General features: G+C 44.0%; 1 protein-coding gene across 2 annotated transcripts in view; it reads right to left on the reverse strand.

The window, feature by feature from the left end:
* Positions 1-9,455: 9,455 nt before the first annotated feature.
* IHO1 (interactor of HORMAD1 1) overlaps positions 9,456-14,256 on the reverse strand; it is a 60,202-nt gene continuing 55,401 nt past the window's right edge. For both annotated transcript variants that reach the window (XM_072651257.1, XM_072651249.1), the window contains exons 10-11: positions 11,756-11,859; positions 9,456-11,244 (exon numbers count right to left, since the gene is read on the reverse strand). In XM_072651257.1, the coding sequence (XP_072507358.1) occupies positions 10,150-11,244; positions 11,756-11,859 (1,199 nt within the window). In that variant the 3' untranslated portion in view covers positions 9,456-10,149. The remainder of the gene's footprint in view (positions 11,245-11,755; positions 11,860-14,256) is intronic.

Raw genomic sequence — 14,256 nt, forward strand, 5'->3', positions numbered from 1 at the left:
AAACCACACACAGAGATGCAGGGCAGGGAGTGGCTACAGTCCGCCCCCCCAGACCCTGTGGGGATCCCTCTCCAGGGTGAGTCTGTGATGCTAACTTATTAAACATGAACAAATAGCCTCAGAGGATGTGGAATTGGAACAACGTATCTGAAAATCTCTTCGTTTATGAAGGGACCTGGGACATTAGGACTTCATTAAGTCCCTGAAATGTAAGTGTCGCTCTCAATAATGTCTGATAAACTCTATAAATGGCTTTATGTCATTTGATCATCCCCATCCTCCACGTACAATCTTTGGCATGCTGGACAATGAGACTTGTTTCTGTGGAAACACTGAAGTAAAATTTAGGTTTGAAAGTCGAAATAGGAGTTGGTTTGAGGAATACATGGAGGATTTTGATCTGCTCCACACCCAACCCCCCATAGCAGGGCTCTGCTTCCTAGGATGGGGCTCTAATCTGACCAGAGCAACACTCAGGAGTGTCTCCTTAAACTTAGCGAGAATTTACCTGTCAAGAGGAAAAGCCTTGGGTTTGGAGCCAGGAGACCTGGAAGCCTCAGCAGAGTTTGCACTTGTAGCAGTCGATAGAGGGGGACAGCAGGAACCACATCCGGGGGTAAAGGAAAAAGCTTCTCATTTACCTTTGCTCCTTACTACCTATGTCACCTTGGACTACTCACAACTTCAGGGTCTTAGCTTTCTCATCTGTAACACAGGGGGGCGCTATCGCTAAGGTACCTCACAGTTCTGTATGGCCTGAAATCATTAAGAAACATGATCTCGGAAGAATTAGTCAGTAAGACTTGAGTTTAAATTCAGCCTTAGACATTCAGCTGTGTGATTCTTGGCCAGTCACTTAACCTCTGCTTACCTCAGTTTCCTCAATTGTAAAATAAGAATCGCACCTATTTTGCAGGGTTGCTGTGAGGATCAAAGGAAAAAATATTTATAAAGTGCTTGGCACAGCGTTGTCATAGAAGGTGCCACATAAATGCCTAATGCCTTCCTCTTTCCTCTGTGTGGCGGGGCTAAGGAAAGCCTGATCAGCTTGGGGATGTAGGATGCGTTTTTGTCTGACAACCTATTGCACCTTGCAACGAAGACATACCCTAGCACCTTGTGGGTACAGTGAACTCCTGTGACTGCCTCCAAGATGCCTGAAGGGGGGTGTGAGGGTGGGACATTCATTGGTAATTTTTCTCAGTTTCCATGAAAGTGAGCCTCTTTCTTTTCCCTTGCTGTCTCTAAATGCAGGTAGAAAAGGATGACATGCTGGAGAGGTGTATGGGGAGTCTGAATGAGGAGCACCCAAACCTCTGGTTCCTGTCTGCCTCCTTCTGTCTTTTTATTTCCTTTTCTGGGATCAGATCAAAGACTATAGTTTCTGAAAATGAATTTTCTATGCAAGCACTAGAATTTCCAAGGCATCAAACATTCTTGAGTTTAATTGTTTGGTCAACAGGCCTTTTAGAAGGAGATTTACTTACTGTGTTTTCTGGAGAAAAAAGAGGAAAGAAGACTGGTCCATGCAGCTAGGAGATGGGAGCCATATCACCAGGAGATGTGGACCCTGCCAACCCTCTGTGACACTGCTGTGAATCACTTAGACAATGCTGGTAGAAGGTGAATGTTTGCTAAACATCCCCCAAAGTGTCTTCACCTTTGAGTATTTTCCCCTTTCTGGAATTATTCAAAGGATCCTGTGAGTCCTTTGGATTTTATGCATTTGCTGTGGGTAAAAATGAAAAGACAGTTCCATACCCAATACCCACATTATATATTGAATGTTGATGTGGGAATCAGAGATGCTGTTACCAGATTTGGAGAAACTAGACATGAGTTATACCTAGCCTTTATTTTGTAGATTTTCCTGGAGAAGTCCAGATGGGTGCAGTAACTGGAGCTAATGGCCCCTTGGAGATCAGACACTCCAAGACTGGACTCAGTCCTTGTGAACCCAGAGTCCTTGGAGAGGGGCAAGAGCCATGTGCTATGGGATATATTAATGATGACTTCTGTGTAAGATGTCATAAAAGAGATTATCAAGGACATATTGACCAGAATAGCAAGTGAACTTGGGATAGCAAGAAACAAGAGATTCTCAACCCAACTTAAAATATTAAAAGATCCAGAGGAAGGCCTCTAGCATCTACTGTACAATGTGTTCCAGCCTGCCTGTATGAATATAAAGTCCTCATCAAACTCCCAACAATAACTAGAAGGGTGGGGATGATGGTAGAAAAGAGGGCTCATCCTCTTTCTATCATACCTCAGTGCTTCTAGAGAAGTATCTTTTTATTTCTTTTGTCTTTACATCATCTTTATTTCCAATATATCTCTCCTACACTACCCAGAGAGAAGAAAAAAGAAGAAAAAAAGCAGCAGAGCAAAACCAATCCACACATCAATCGAGTCTGACAGTATGTGCAATGTTTTAGACCCACAGTCCTCCATCTCTGCAAAGAAGGGAGGGAGCTCCCTGTTCTTTTCTCTTAACTGGGTCTAAGCTCCGTCATATGCAGTCCAATTTTTGCTGGTGCTGTCATTTTTTCTGTTTACATCATTGGAGGCACTGGCTACACCATTTTCCTGATTCTTCTTACTTCCCTCCGCATCAGTTCACATCTATCTTCGTGTGCTTCTCTAAATTCAGAATATTAATGATTTTTGTAGTGTAGTAATGTTCCATTGCATTCATGTACCACAATTTGTTTAGCCATTCTCTAATCCATGGAATCTACTTTGTTTTCAATCCTTTGTGAACACAGAAGTTTTGCTATGAATATTTTGGGGGATCCGGGACCTGCTGGGACAAGCAGAAGGTTATCTGAGAAATGCAAAAGGCTTGTCCCCAGGAGGGGCAGGATCCTACAATGTAAGAAAAGAATGAAATGCACCGCCCCTGACCCAGAGACTCAACAACCCAGGGATCAGCTTGGTACTTGGGAGAGCTCTAAACCTTTACAAAGAAACTTCAAAGGCTGTAGAGACTCCTTCAGAGTCACATCAGTCTTCTCTTTCCATCCTCATCCCTGAGATACATAGTTTCATTACCTACTTCAGTTACTTATTCTCCTCTACAGAATATTTAGGTTACTTCTCCCTGACTTCTGACACCAGTGTCAGAGCCAGGAACCCCTCAGGAAGGGTAAAGAGGAAAGATCGTGGGGTCTAGAGTTGGAAGAAACCCTTTAAAGTTCACTTAGTTGAAGCCTTCATTTACTGAGGAGAAAACTGAGATCTGGAATGGAAAATGATGGAATGGGAAGATGCTTGTGGTCATGCAGGACGTGGCACACCTAATACTCCTTGCCAGGCTTTCTGATTCCAAAGCTCTTTTCTCCATGGGACCCTGCACCTCGAGCTAAGTCTCTCTTCTGTGTGCTCAGGAACGTGTTTGCAGGTTAGGGTATTGTATTTACAGAAATGAACATGCAAGAGAGACAGAGGTTTGGCTGTCACTATTAGTGGTACACAAGCAAAGGCCGACAGCTTTGGTCCCTCTTCTCATAACAAGTGTTTTGATGTTTTGCTTTGTTGCTTTTTTTAGTTTTATACAAGGTTTAAATAAGTTTGCATAACAGGAAGCTGATTATAGGTGAATAAGCATGCAGAAATCCAAAGGGCCAATGGAAAGATTTACGTGTGTTTATCCAAGATGTAAGGCATGGACAGTGTTAAGAGGCCTTCTGCTTGCCTCCTGAGACTGAGATGTGGTAAAAAAAAAAAAAAAAGTCACTCTGTGTCCTAATCCGGCTGAGAGGCTTTTAACCTTCTATGGAGAGAGAAGAGGTACTGCTTCACAGCAGCTGCTTGAACGGTCATTTTGGGCACTACTGGCTATAAGGCAGGTGAAGACAGATCAAAGACCAACATGGCAAAAGGTCCCCAGGCACATAAAGCCACAATAACATTGGTTTGACTTTAAAAGAGCGATAATGCCTACCTGAGATGACCATGCCTAGAAGAGCCAGAGTAGTAGAGTGTTGGTGTGAAGGACAGGTAGGACAGCCTGCAGGGGCAGGCTGGGAGATTGGCCAGGTGAGAGGTGAGGAGGGCCTGAGCTGAGGTGGTGGCTGTGTGAGCAGAGAAAAGGGGCCAGATGGGACAGATGTGGAAGCAGAATTGAGGTGCCCACACTAGGGAAGCCACCTGGAGGTGAGGAACAACATTGAGGGCACAGTGTGCAGGTTAAGCTTCAGTGAGAGATAGGGGGAGAGGTAGCTCTTTAGCACATGGCAATTTAGGAGTCTAGAAACTTCCCAGAGAGCTGTGCCATTCACACCTCAGGGCACACCTCCCTCACCCTGGAATGTGAGTTTCCTCTAGGTGGGGATAAAGGGAGAGCTTCTGTGCTTCTTCCCCCCTAATGCATTAATGCAAGTGAGAGATTGCTGTTCGTTTGTGAGAGGCAAAGAATGGTTCTACTTCATGGCTTTCCTTGTATGCTAACATATTGAAACTAAATAATATTCCATTTGGGTTCTTGCCCAGTCTGTGAAACGAGTCAGTACCGAAAGGAGATGGAGCCCAATGAGTTTCTCCGCACTGAATCCAAATGACAGAGGGACCCCAGAGTCTAGTGGGAGACTGGTTAAAAGTCAAACTTTTAAAGGGAGAGGAGGAGGAGGAGGAGGAGGAAGGAAGAAAGGAAGGAAGGAAGGAGGACACTCTCAATAAACACCAAAACCTGCTAAATGGGTGCAACCTAAAATAGAACTGTCCTTAGCAGTCGTTTCCATGGTCAATTCCTCTCCATGAAAAAAAAAAAGAAATGTGCCTCAGGAGGAGCCTTCCTCTCCCCGAATAAAGCTGAAATTCTTTAGATGAAGGAAGCTCTTTGACAGAGCATGAGCGTGCCCTGTCCTCGGGACCCGACATCCGTTGGACACCATGCTGTTGGGAAATTCACTGCTGGTTCCCATATCTAAACTAAATGTTTGTGCTTGGGCTTCAAGGGGGGGGGGGGAGGGAGGAGACGGAGTTAAACATGAACTACAAATACGGGATGGCTGGAGAAACAAACAAACAAGGATATTTAAAGAGGAAAGAGAGACAAAGATGTACAGACGGACAGGGAGAAAGAGACAGCCGAGAAAAAGAGAAAGCGACAGAGAGACTGAACAGAGAGGACTGCATTTACATAGACGTGTCCTCAGTTTCCCGGAGGGAGCGATCATGTGGCCCCCTTAAGGAACCATGAGCCCCAGGAGGACTTGGACGACGTACAAATGCTGGTGCATTGGGCCACTGGCCATTAGGAAATTTTAGTGCGGAGTCCTCGACCTTGAACTTGGTGTCTCGGGGCTCAGCGCATCTGGTTCTGGGCCATGCGTTGCATTTCTAAGGAATAAAGCGATCTGCTCCCTAAGGCGGCCTGCAGCAGTGATCGGGTGCAAGCTGCGGCGGGCCCAAGCTGCGGCGGGCCCGCAGCTCTCCCGCAGCAGGGCCGGGACTTGAATTATTGATGACGGCTACTCCAACCACGGGACTTCCGAGAATAAGGGAAGCACGCTGTGCAATTACTTTCATTTTGAAGGGTGGAAAAAGATGACATTTTACATTTTATCCAAATATTTACTGAGGAAAAAAACCACGTTTTGTCGATTAAACCCACTTCACAATACATCATCCACACGCAGAAAAGGAGCGCCGCCCCCCCCCCCCCCCCCCACAGGATTTAGAGTAGGAAGGGAAACTCAGAATTTAGTGTAACTCCCAGGTTCCCGTTGGGGAAGGGGCTTGCCTAGGGCCGCCCAGGCAGTAGGAAGTAGAGCTGGAATGAAAATCCATGTCTTCTGGGCATCACATCCATGTCGTTTCCACCATCTCAAACTGCCGGAAAGTTTCCTTTCCTCTAGGAGCTGCGACTTTCCACCTGGTGACTTTGGACAGATCACTTAAGCTTTCAGATAATCTTCTGGTTCTGAATTTCTTGACATGAGGATGTCAGTTTTACTAAGCTCCAGACAAGATGCAAATCTCATCCCATTCTGGTTTCAAGGCAGCCCCCCTGCCCACGTGGGCCATTTTAGCTCTGCGCTTCCCAGCAGCCATCAAAGGACATTATGGGACAGAAGTGCAAAATGGACGGATGAAAGCACCCCAACAATACGGCTGGTGCAAGGATATGCAAATTATTAGAAAGCATCGAGCAGCTGTTCAAAAATCCATACAAGCCTGGTAAGTCTCGAGCAGCGCACAACAGCGTTGGGCTCCGGACGTGTGCCTGTGGACAAGCTTCCTACTGCATATCATTTCTTAGCCCGAACCCATCTCTATCCCGCCCCTCAAAACCCTTCACAAGAACTGCACACTGAAAAAATGCAACTCTGCGCTGTCTTCTCTATTTCATAAACAATTAAGAAGTGCAAACCCATCTCAAGACAGCCTTTTCATGTTTGTCAACATTTTCGGTTGTCATCGTTTTTGACAGAAAATGCTACAATCAGTTCCTGAAAATGAACCTTGTCGCATTTAGCATAAAACAGGATCTGATCGCAGCATTACAAACAAAAGGAAAAAACCACTGTAGTTGTCTTTCATTATGATCAGAAACAAACAGCATCATTTTAATTAACCTGGCATCATTACGACAGGCTTATCTCTCATTCTACCACAAAAAAAAAAAAATTCAAGCTTACTGAACAGTAAATTAATCTATCCTTGGGCTTCATTACAACAAAATGAAATATTCATGAAGTAAAGGGTTGGATTATTGATGAACAAATGAGAGAGTGAGGTGTTCTTTTTGGCATTTGAGAAGATGAATGTCACACAGGCTAATGGCTTTTTCTTAAGAGGATCCTTTATTTTAAACTAATCCAATCATTTCTTTATAATGCTGCCTGAATAATCCACCGCGTCATTCCTTTGTTCAGAAAGCTTCAGTGGCTCCTGCTTGCCTCTTAAGTTCAGACCCCTCTGATTGATGCTAAAGGTCCTTCAGAGTTGGATATCATTCTTCCTTTTCAGCCTTCTCCCATACTATTGTTAGCCAGCACATGCTCTTGTGCTCCCCAAGACTGAACTGTTTTCTGCCCCACAAATATATTCCTGGTGCTCTCCCCACTCTGTACCTCGGCTCACACTGCTCTCCATGCCTGGAATAGCTTGCCTTTCCCTCTGAATCTACTGACTTCCGACCCATCCTTTAAAGTCCAATTGAGATGTCAGCCTCTATCATGAAGGTAACCCAACCCTGATACCCAGTCAGGGCTGATCTTTACCCTTTGCCTTCACTCAGGGATCCTAATGCACTTATCTCATGTAACCTCCATATGGACAGGATTTTCTTTTCTTTTGGATTTTCCTCTCTAGGTCAGAGAAAAGCAGGATCAATGCCAGGGTGATCTGCCTGGGCCATTTAATGTAAAAATAGCTAGCTGAAGTTATTCTCAAGTCATACTTGGAGGGGGGGACATCTGAAAAAAGGGTCACTGTTAGAAGCTGGGGATAAGGGGCTAGGTTGGTTTAGTTTTTCAACCTGATTGGGGAGCTCCACCCAGGCAATACCACATGACACACAAAGAAATATCCCAGAGACCTGTAGGAGAAGATGCCAGAGAAGGCCCCTGAGTTGGGGATGAGCTATTGTAGCACTGAACTGAAGAGCTTTTGCTTGCTTTGCTGCTTAGGAGAAGTGAAAAGATTTTCTTCCTTTCCCCAGGAGACCTTAAAAGTGAATTCTTGGAGAAGGCTTCCCTAAAAAGGTATTTGGGTGCATCTAGGAAACATCAGGAACAGAACCCTGGCTGTAGGAAGTTTTAGATTTCAGATATATTGGTAGTACCACCCCACAGCTCAGAGTTTTAAAGGCAACATTGTTCATTTTATTTTCACTATAGTAAGGAGCTCAGGGAAACTTCATATGCTGTCTAGGAAGCATCCTCATTGCTCTGGAATTCTGATCCTATACTCTGTTTATATTAACTTTGCTTTATTAAAATGTACTCACATCTACGTTGAGCAAGGAATCCTTTAAAATCATGTAAACACTCTCTGGGAAAGAGATTCAAATCACCATAGGGTGGGGGCTGAGCCATGAAAGATTATACTCCTTGATGGAAACTCAAGCTGAAGTAATAAAAGGAAAGGCCAGGAGCCAGGGGATCTAGGTAGGTTCCATCCAAGCGCATGTAATGGGACTCCAGGCGTAGAGTTATGCAAGTCAGTAGTCCAGGGCTTGGTGCACTATCAGGCAGCCTTAAGATGTATATAATACCCTGAGTATTCCAGAAAAATGCAGTGCCAATGTAAAGCAAGGACTCTCGTGGATGGGAAGCAGCCCCCTCCCCCTTTTACACATGTATCCCATTTATCTGTGTGGATTGATATCTTTCCCTAATAGTCTGTGAGCCGAGTAAGAGCAGGGCTTGAGTCTTATCCAACCTCTCTATCTCTTACAGAACTTAGTACAGTGCACTATATAGAGCAGGAGCTTCATAAATACTTCTTAAATGAATTTAAAATGACTGGATTTTAAACTTCTCAAAAGGCTAATACCAGGCTGGGATAATAGATTTCTCATAATACAAAAGTCTCCAGCCCACAAGTCTCATGATATGAACTGAGACTTTAGAGTCTCTGAGCAGCAATTCTCGCCCTGCTCCATGGTGCAGAATCATGAGGGGAAGAGGATGGAAACAAAGGGAAGAGGACAGGATGCGCAAAGCCTAAAAAACCAAGGTCTAGATCCCTTTCTGTGCCTTCATCCTAGGAGTCAGAGGACCTACCTAGAGAAAACAACTGAAGTCCTTAATACTTAGATTCCTACTGATCTTGTTCAGGCAAAACTGACCAAAGGATATTTCTGTTTCTCAAGGGTAAGGTTCATCATTCTTTTCAAAAAATACTATCTAGAAGGCAAATAGATCCAGGGGCTCTGAGGTTAAGTCCTAGGAGACGTATGGTAGAAGTAGCCTCTCTGACAGCACAACAGGAAAACGTTCATTTAAGTCTAAGAAGGAAATGCAAAGCTGTTTTTCCTACATGACATGGTTTTCTAAACTAATAACTGATAGCTAACATTCATAAAAGCAATACTGAAATCAAGAATAATTATGAGAGTATTTTGATTCAAATTCATCTTGAGAAGTCTAAATAACAACAGAAAAGACAATATATGTATTTAGAGCTGCTCATATTCTTTCAATGAAGTTTTAGGACAGTAGTCAGATGTAGCAGAAAGAGCAATGGATTTGGACTCAGAACAACTGAGTTCAAATCCCTGCTTAGCTATTTATTATTATGTTGGATATTTAATTTCTAGAACTGTCAATAAAAATGAGGGAGTTAGACTAGATGCTTTCTAAGGACCCTTCCAACTTTAAAATTCTGTGAAAATAAGAAGAGGAAAATAAGATGTAAAATCAGAATTATGCACGAAAGAGCTAAGAAAATGAAGTTCAGTATAAATACAGTTATTTGTGGGATATAAACACTAAACTACAGCATTTACGTAGAATATGCCCATTTTTATATTTTTGTCAAAGGTTTTTAAATTCCGTGTTTCAGATACAGTTAATTTTGCCTTGGCTCACAACAATATACAGTGCATGTTTAGATGATAGGCAAAGTACTATGGCAACATTAACTACCAGGAGGAAGAAACAATGAAAAACTAGAATTGCGAGGTTAAAACCTCAGAAATACTTAAGTCACATTTAAGTAAAACATTGGAAAATATGGGATTCCACAGAACAAGTTATTCTTCCGGCTAAGATCATCTCATGCTAATTAAACCCTCAATAATAAAACCGACATTCCTCCTGAAAACGATGATGTGTAAACCAAATCATCCTCATCATGGGGACGAAGGACGTGTCAGTCAAGCCATTCCAAGACTTTAGTTAACGTTTTGTTCCTAAGGAAGTCTTAGCCACACAAAAGACACAAAGTTCTGGCCAAACTTTTTGGGTGCGTAGCAGTCTGAGTGAGGACAAAAAGGCTGAGTTCTTTAGAAATGATTCCAAAGTGCATTTCCCTTGGGCATGTGTATTCCAGAATCTTCTTCTGACCCCAAGACAAGGCACAGAATGATGCATTTCACCTTGCTTTCCCAGTTAGAAAAAGAGAGTGATTACTCACAGGCACCTCTGCAGAAATGGTCGGTAGGAAGGCCTGGTGGTCAGCAGCCCCAAAGAAGAGTTAGTCTCCATCATCACTGCTGTCAAAAGCAACCACATAAAATGTGCCTCCCCCAGTTCCCACAGCATTAGGGCCACTGCAGTTGTCCGAATTGAGATCGCTGAACCACCTCATCTGCTTATCCCCCTCAGTGCTGTTTGCTGCTCTGGGTGGAGTGGCTGCCCTTCCTCCTCCTTTCACTACAGGCTGGAGAGTTCTGTGGGGACGAAGCAGGCGCAAAGGTTGCCTGAGGTTTTCTATTTGATCAGGAAACAACTCTTGTTGCCCTGAGAGTGCAGACTGGGAATCCCCTACTTTTGAGCTGAAAGGAGAGGTATTGCTTGAAAGGCCTGAATTCTTCCCTCTTATAAATGTGCCTCTGCAGACTTTCCTAGGCTTTTTCCTCTTTTCTTTTTTTCTCATGCTTACACTCCTGTCTTTCTGCCCAAGCGTTTTATTTTGATCGTGTGTATTACTACAAAATAGAGCTGCTGGCCGACACTCTTGCAGAACACATGTGGGCCTGGCCTTAGTGACCAAGTCCTTCATAGTCACTGATGAAGACTGAGATGTTTCCTGAACCATCAAGTCTCTTTTGCAGCATTCCCCATAAATCTGGCTACTGGAGTCATGGTCCCCAGACAATCTTTTAGCAGGAGCCTGAGGTTCTAAATCGGTCTGCACAGCTTCATCCTTTACATTCCAGTTTCCCTGGTCAAGCCAAAAAGTAGCTGCGTTTCTCTTGCGCTTGTGAGTTTCATCCTCAGCTTCTTCCTTCTCAGTACCATATTTTTCACATTGGTGTGATGACGCGAGGGGATTCAGATGAGGATGGAACATGGTAGTTTCACCTGTATCTGTTGATTCTGAGATTGAGTCCCCTTTCCTGATGAGACTGGAAGCCTGGAGTGAAGTTGAAAAGGTCTGAGAACCTCCATCATTCACATGGAAGGGTAACTGAGCTCCTGAACCAAGTGAATGCACTTCAGCTAAGACTTTGGGGAAGTTGAGCTGATCTAATTGGTCACACAGCCTCTGGTGCTGTCTGCTCTGTTCGGCTGCTAGGACTTCAAGACGCTTCAGACTGGATTTCACATCTAAAAATTCTGCCTCTCTCTGGAGAAAGGCAGAGGAAAATCATTAGTCAATGAGCATCAAAAATATGTGACAGACATAGACAAACGGAGTGACAAAAACAAGAGCATTCAATAAAAGGAAAAAAAAGCTCCAGATGCAAATATTTAATCCCCATGACCTGGTATATAAATAAATGCCTCATTCTAAAGAGATTTAGAGGGAAATAGACAACATTTCTTCAGGAAAGCAGAGCCCTGATGACATCTTTATAATCTATCTCACTAATGGGCCAAAGGCTCCATCTGGGATGGGGTCTAGGGAAGGGCCCAAGGTCCAAGAGAGAGGATCCCCAGCCCCATCACATTGCAGGATACTTCCAACAATGTTAGATTCAAACAAAGGAGAAGTAAACCCTTAGGTTACAGCAGTTCAAAGGGATCTGTCAGTTCATGAACTGCTGGAAGGCAGGGCCCATGTCACTGTTCACCTTTGGCTGTGGATCCAGTAGGTACTTTACCAAGGTTTAGTTGGATCTGAGATCCTGACTTACAGTTTCAAGTTGCTTCTCCATCTCCAGGGCTCTCTGCTCCATTCTGCTTCTGTCTCGTAGAGCATCTAACATTAAGTCACAGTGGGCTTGGGTACTCTCTTGAACTAAAACAGGAATTTCATAAACAACACTCATCTTTTCTGGGGAGACCGAAGACATTGGTTCACAGTTCTACTTAAAACTTCGTAACGGGGCATCCTACTTTTACACAGCAACCAAAGTATAGGATTCAGAGTTAGAGAAACTGAAAAAAAAATCTAGTTCAAGCCCCTCAGTTTGTGAAGAAGAAAAAAATATCTCCAGAGGGGGAAGTGACTTGATCAAAGTCATTTAGGTAGGATGTGGCAACAGCAAGATTTGAACCCAGAACTTCTTAGACACTGAATCCCCACACTTCTGCACCTCTGCTCACACTGTTCCCTATGCCTAGAACGTCTTCCCCCTCCTCATTTTTGCCACCTGAATTTATACTTCTTTTTTACAGGTCAATCTAAATGCCACCTTTGTTTCCCACATCAGACTTCTTCTACTGTGTTGTAAGACTGTGTAGTATAGTTATCAATGTTGATGTCTCATTGCCAGAACTGGACTATCAACTCCACGAGAGCAAGGACCTTGTTTCTCATTTCCCCAGTGTCTGAGCATACTGTTGTGAACATGTTGGGATTTTAACAATTGTTTATTATCATTCTGATTCCAAGTCTGGAGCTTTTTATGGGCTCCAGAAATATGGCTTCTGCTAATTTCTGTATGACCATGTGCCAAGTCACTTAACCTGAGCCTCAATTTCCTTATCTGTAAAATGGAGATAATATCTAGAGTCCTTACTTCACATGGTCACTGGGAAATGAGAAAATGCATGTAAAAAAAGCATTTTGGAAAGCATGGAGCAGTCAACTGATGGTAGTTAGCAGCTCCACCAGACTGCCTTCCAGGGAGAAGGCTTTCAGAACAAAGAAAGGGTCAGTGCTCATCTCCTGAGGGAGTCTCAGATTGCTGAAGTAAGACTTTTCCTTTCTCCTCAGAGAGCCCATGTTCCTGAACACAGCAGAGAGAAGATCCCCTTGGGCCAAATCACAGGCAAAAATGAGAATACCAGCTCTTTCCGAGGCACCCTCCCTCCTAACAAATGGGCCCATTCACTAAGCTTCTCTATACATAGCCCAGTCTGTGTAGACCAGAAATCTTCTCTGTCCTGATGGGTGCCTGGAGTTAAGGAGGCAAGGACAAGAGGAAGCATCCCCAAACACAGAACTAGCAGACTCCAGGCCATTTCCCCATTATTTATTTATCTGCTTCTGAAGCGAGGAAGATGGGAATCAATTCTTCACTAAATAGATCGGAGACATCCAGGGGAAGCTTTCACAGTAGAGGTCTCACCATTTGCTTTGAGATGCATGATGACGTACGCTGAACCTATACTTTATATCTATCTGGGGTGAAGGAATATGGCTCAGCTACCAGCTCCCACTTCATCTTTCTAGGAAGCATGAACACACATCTAAGAGTCACAGAATGAGAACTAGAAGCAAGGTTAGACATCACCTTGTCCTATCCCCTTATTTTGCAAGTGGGGAATGTATGGGGAATGGTGGTGAAGCCCCTGGACACCCAGCGAAGTCATGGCCACACTAAGTTCAGACAGATGCTAAACCCAACTAGATAAACATAAAGATGACAGCATGGAGTGGAGGAAAAAGCCCATCAGATTGTATGTCAGAGAATCTAAGTGAGAACTGTAGCTCTGCTGTTGAATCCCTGGGTGTCTTTGAATCAGCCACATCCCCCTCCCTGGGCCTCAAGCTCTACATGTATAAAATAAGGGGGTTGGACTAGACGGCTGCTAATACCCTCCCTGCTCTGTGTCCTATGATGCTAAATCCTAAATCCAATTCTTCTTTCTCTCATCCTCCTCCGGCTTTCTTCAGCAGAGTGACAGTCTGCTTTAATCTTCCTTTCCCTTCCTCCTACCTCCCAGGGGAGAAGTAGAACTGCTGGCTTGTAGCTCAGGGACTAATTGTGCAGGCTGATAATGGGCTGGGGTCACTGCTTTTAAAATGAGTTGCACAGCTGCCTCAGTCAGATTAGCTTAAGAATTAGGTTAAACGCTAAATCCTGCACAGAATCTCAAATGGTGTACCTGAACAGGGTTTAAATGCTTAAAGCAAGGCCATCATTGGCTGAGTATCATTAAAGCCCATGGAGTTTGATTCAGTGACACTCAAGGTGCGGCAGCCACGCATTACAGCTGAGAGCAGTCATCCAAACCCCTCATTTTAATACAGGGACCTTTGTCTCCTCTTTGCTCCTTGGCGCCCCAGGGAAGCTGTGAGCAGCCTAACCTGCAATTTATAATAAATGCTGTCTCTCCCACTAGCCACGAGTCCCGTCCCTGCCCCTCCCTGCTGCCTCTACGTGCTGGGAATCACAGCCTCTGAGAGCCAAAAAAGGTCTTAGACATTTCATTTAGCACACCCTCTTACTGTGAATTTCGTGGAGTT

The sequence above is a fragment of the Notamacropus eugenii genome, chromosome 1, assembly GCF_028372415.1.
Source record: "Notamacropus eugenii isolate mMacEug1 chromosome 1, mMacEug1.pri_v2, whole genome shotgun sequence".
Classification (NCBI taxonomy): Eukaryota; Metazoa; Chordata; class Mammalia; order Diprotodontia; family Macropodidae; genus Notamacropus; species Notamacropus eugenii.